Raw genomic sequence first — 4,840 nt, forward strand, 5'->3', positions numbered from 1 at the left:
AAGAAGCATATGAGTGCAATAGTCGATGCTTGCTGTCCCTCCCACATGTAAGTTTCTGACATACAACTCATCTTGATTTCTGTGGGTCACCACCTTCCTCCTCCATAACATGCTTAATGTGAGGCCAGAGGATAGTAGAAGAGGAAGCTTGGCTGTTCCTGGGAAGATGCTTATGCCCAGGAATGTTGTCTCTCTGACTCGAAGATGTTTGGCCTCACATGTTTCTTCATTTGAAGTCGCCCTCTACAGACAGTGCCAGCCAGAGACACCGATTAGTGACAGCAGGTTTGGTGGCCTATTTGTGAAGAGCAAAACCCTACCCTAACAAAATGTGAACTAAGACCATGAGATTGTTTTAATTAGCTGGTTTCATATGTCTAATGGGAGTAGCTAGGAGTATGGGACAAATGGGAACTAGAGCACTGGAAGGAAAACATGTATACTTTTCCTGTTTTAGATAAAAATGTCTCACATTTTATTTACTGATTGCTAAGGCAAGCTGATAAAAACTTTTTATTTCCTGTAGGACCTGCAAAGGTGTTCTTGACATCACATGTCGTAATTATTTTTATGTTCACAGGTGTGTAAATTTTTGCATTCGAAGTGGACTATCTGCATATACCAGGCCCTAGATATTTTCCTGACAGTACTTTTGTTGAGTGTCCTTTCAGGCTCACTATTGAACAGGAAGCCAGATGAGATTAGGTAAATTCTAGTGAGCACTGATTGTCTTCGCTAAATTTGGTTCTGATCCATCACAGTAATGCTATTACAAGAAAAATGCATCTACTTTAGCAGGAGAAGTTAACTTCTCTTTATTATTAGTGTTACAGAAGCAATCTTTGAAAGCCTTGTTAGCAGTTAGTTATTCCTTTTGTATAGTTTGTAAATTCTAGATTCTTTGACAGGGTGACCAAAACACACTGAAGGCATCACGTTAGGAGAGTTCCAAAGAACTTTTTTTTAAACAAACACTTTTATAAACAAAACCATCTAATATATGTGTTCATGTAAAGCCATATCTGGCTATATTTCACATTGCAGTTGAGCCACTTAATTGAATTTATTTTTAAACCATATACTTAGGTCTACATGTCTCCCATTATTAACATTACAGTCATCGTGGTCTACAAACACTTTATCAAACTAATCTGTGGCAGGGAAGTTCAGCCTTAAAAACTCCATATCAAGTGATCTGCATTCACTATTCTGAACAATTCAGTCTTATAAATTAACATACCCCATTGCCTTATTACATGATTAACAGAAATCATAAGTTTTCTCTGCATCAAAGGCAAGTCGTGCTATCCATCATCTCACTCTTTTTTCTATTACACCAGCTGCTAAGCCTCTGGAGCACATGGGTACTTCCAGCTTGCCTTGCTGTAACAGCTGAGAATTTTGTTGTGGTCAAAGCAGAGCATGCATTAAAACTTCCAGTGATGAAGGATCTCCCACTCAGTTGACTTACTGTCTAGCAGAGTTAACTCGTTTCTGGGTGCAGATACTCGGTGCTTGCAGTTTGCAGCAGTTCACAGCATGGTGAGGTTGATACTCCTCTGTGGTGTATGCTTTTCTGGTATGGCATGGATTTTTTGAGAGTGTTGGAGGAGAGCATATTGCATGCCCTTGTTGAGCATCCCCTCATTTAGGTGGGAGGCAGTAAGCGACTGAGGGTGAAGCTAAAGGAAGGTCTTGGGGGTGACAAAGAGCAAATAACCCCCTGCCCCCAAACCTCAGGCCTGCTGACAAAAAGGGCAGTAATTAACTACATGTTGTTGGGAAGGAAAGTGGAGGCAGTCTAGAGAGAAATACATTCTTGATCTTGTCCAGGAATCTGAGAAGACATCTGAGAGTTATGTTGGCATGTGGAGTTGGATAGGGTAAACCTAGTAGGTATGACTATTAGATCAGTGAAAAGAAATTATGTCAGAGGTCTTTCTGGTGAGTTTTCTAGAGGGAGCAAGAAAATGGCAGACTTCAGAAGATACCTGAGAGAGTGTTTGGAAAGACAGAATCACCAGAGGCAAACAGAGCAATGAAAACATGGTTGGTGTTAGAAAGATCTCAGAGGTGAAGGAGAGTGAGGAAGGAGCAGTGACCATGAGATTTGACCCAGAAGAGGTCTCTGGAGGGTGTGGGGACGGTTTCAGGAGAAGGCACATCAAGAAGGGGTGTAAGATGGAGAGAGAAGAGGAAACGGACAAGATAGATTTTTGTCTTCACTGAGTTCAGAGAAGATGGTGACAGGACCAATGTTGAGGGGAACAAGTATAGTCAAAAAGTGGCACTCCAAATTGAAAGGAAAAGTTACCAATACTGTGGGCTGGAAGAACCAGAGGCTAGTGAGAGGTTGAAGGGGAAAGCCTGAACCTGCAGGGAGAAGGATGTTGGAAAGACCAGCATGGCAAGTAGAGAGGAGAGAACAAGCTTCAGGGTTGGAGATGAGGGAGGAGATGTTGGGACATTAAGGAAGGATATCACAATAGATTCGGCAGATTTTTTTTTCTTCTTTGAAGAAGCTGTTAAAGTACTCCAGTATTTTTGCAAATAGGGAGAGGAAAGCAGAAGGAAAGAGCTGCTGGTGGTAAATAAGTGAAGAAGGTTGTGGCAGGTTGTTAGTCCAGGCAGAACTGGAGAGGATGGAGCAGAGGAACAGTGTGTGGCCCAGAACTTTGTCTAAAGCCCACGATGGTGTGTGAGTGGGCCTGGGCAGCGAACAGGGAGGACAGTTAATGGCACGCAGCAGGGAAAGCAGAAGGATCTGCTTGACTAAGCTGAGACTGTTTAACCAGAGCTGGAGATGGTGAAAATGCCTTGTAGCTAGTAAGTTGGAAACTGAGACTCGGTTTCAGCTTTAAAAACAAACAATCAAGCAAAACAGGCTAGTGAATACTGCATATCAAAACTGATTAATAGCTCTGTGGCTGGCAGAGAGGGAAAGTATGCAGGCTGTGCGTGCAGGAAGGCATGCAGGCTCCTTCTTCTGGAAGCAAACACTTGATTCTGGTTTTTTTGCAGCATCAGAAGAGTGTGTGGGGAGGTCCTGGTGCAAACTCAGCAGGACCAAACGACAAGAGCACTTAGGTCTGCATGGACTCTACTAGAGTCGCTCTGGCAATTGTCCACCTGCTGCTGTCTGCAAGTGAGGCTTCTTGGCAGAGCCCAGTGTGGATAACTGCATTCCTGTTTATTTCATTGTGTGTGCTGCAAAGACAAAACTGAAAGTGTCCTGACAATGTTTTTTGTCCCCAGGATGAAAGCGTCACGCAGCTGGGACAGGAGCTTGCCCAGAAGCTGGGACTGAGGGTTCGAAAAGCATACAAAAGACCTCAGGTATGACTTTTTTTTTCTTAGAGACTGTTCTTTGGCTCTTTCAGATTTACTTCTGCAGAAGTGGTAGGTGCTGCTCTGCAGCTATAGACACACGTACACTGTCCTGTGATCCCTCTAGCAGGCTGTTGTCTACCCTCCTTGTCCTGACCCTCTGACTCACTTTGCCTTGATGCATTGCTAACCCCATTGCTGCTCTGTATCTACTGCCAGGATGTTTCCTGTGTCCGCAGCTAAGCCAGGTAGAGCTGGGCTGGTGCTGCAGGAGAGGCTTCCAATGCCCTGGGAGCCTGTGTTTTTGGGAGGAGAGGGACATGTGGCCTGATCCCAAAGGAGGTTTTGCACTACAGTCCTTCCCCTGTTGCGAGATGAGAAGGGTGGGATCCTCTGCCACATCAGAGGCATGTCTGGTGTTGTAGCACAATGGGTCATGAGGGGTTCTTGCCCTGTATCTAGGCATATACCTTCTTCATGGTGGGGGAAAGGCTTGTGCTTTGGGAAAATGACAAGTACACTTCTGGTCAGATGCTAGGAAAGAAGGCAGCAAAAAGCAAGTCGTGGGTCCAGTACATTGACGCAAGTGTCTGAATCCATAACTGTCTCTACAAGAAAGTGCTGCCATAACTGGAGTACTGTTGGTACTTAAATCTGTACCCTGGGATGGAGCTAGAGGGCGTTAGGCCACTGCTAGCACTCTTGGATAAAGCTGCCATGGCCATGTAAAATCCCAGGATGCGTTTTCAGTAGCTAGTAGCTAGTAGTCGAGGTGTGCATTCGCATCCTCAGCCACCACGTGCAGTGTTGTGTTAAACAGCCAGTATGTTCCACCTCCAGCGCGGCACCTTTGCAGTACGTGGTGTAGTGATTGGTGGGCATCCAATTTGCAGAGAGCTTTTTGGCTGTAGCATGTTACTCTTCTCCATGACCAACCTCACATGTGTGATTGGCTTGCCCCACAAAAAAACTTTGGCATTGTAGCAGCTCTCAGTGCTCTGAAATGATTCTGTCTCAAAGAAAGGGAAGTTCTACGCAGAAGTATTTTTTGTAGCTGCTCACTGTGTTGGCCTTGCCACCTTTTTGCTGCTGTCATGTTACTCAGCTGAGATGGGCTTAATCCCACCTGTATGTTAGAAAAATAAGTTAAAAACTCCAAAATGCTTTTTATTATTTGAAGTATAGTGATTGGTATTTTGATAACACCTTGCTATCTCCTGTGTTGACTTCCAGCTTTCATTCCAGTGCTGCAATGCCTTCCTGAAGTAGTAATTTCTTAATGAAAAACCAAAACTGTTCCTTCTGTTCAAGGAAGTTTTTTGCTTCCTGATTGTGTGTTGGATGTTGGGTGTTTTGCACTGAGGTGTCCAGAAGAAATATAAGTCCCTTTCAGTGTTCAGAAAAACGTACCCTTGTGTCACAGTGGTATGCCTTTTGGGGTGGCTTTTATTTTATGGGCAGCTTTACCTAGTTTCCAAGCATTCATGGGCTGTCTCTGTTTTAAGACCTCTCT

General features: G+C 44.2%; 1 protein-coding gene across 10 annotated transcripts in view; it reads left to right on the forward strand.

Moving 5' to 3' along the window:
• The window catches only part of ZC3H7B (zinc finger CCCH-type containing 7B), a 50,562-nt gene that overhangs the window by 10,030 nt on the left and 35,692 nt on the right, over positions 1-4,840 (forward strand). For all 10 annotated transcript variants that reach the window (XM_035903260.1, XM_035903261.1, XM_035903255.1 and 7 more), the window contains exons 5-6: positions 1-47; positions 3,256-3,336. The exon at positions 1-47 is cut by the window's left edge and continues 64 nt beyond it. In XM_035903260.1, the coding sequence (XP_035759153.1) occupies positions 1-47; positions 3,256-3,336 (128 nt within the window). The remainder of the gene's footprint in view (positions 48-3,255; positions 3,337-4,840) is intronic.

The sequence above is a fragment of the Egretta garzetta genome, unplaced genomic scaffold (genome assembly GCF_000687185.1).
Source record: "Egretta garzetta isolate BGI_Z169 unplaced genomic scaffold, ASM68718v1 scaffold51, whole genome shotgun sequence".
NCBI lineage: Eukaryota > Metazoa > Chordata > Aves > Pelecaniformes > Ardeidae > Egretta > Egretta garzetta.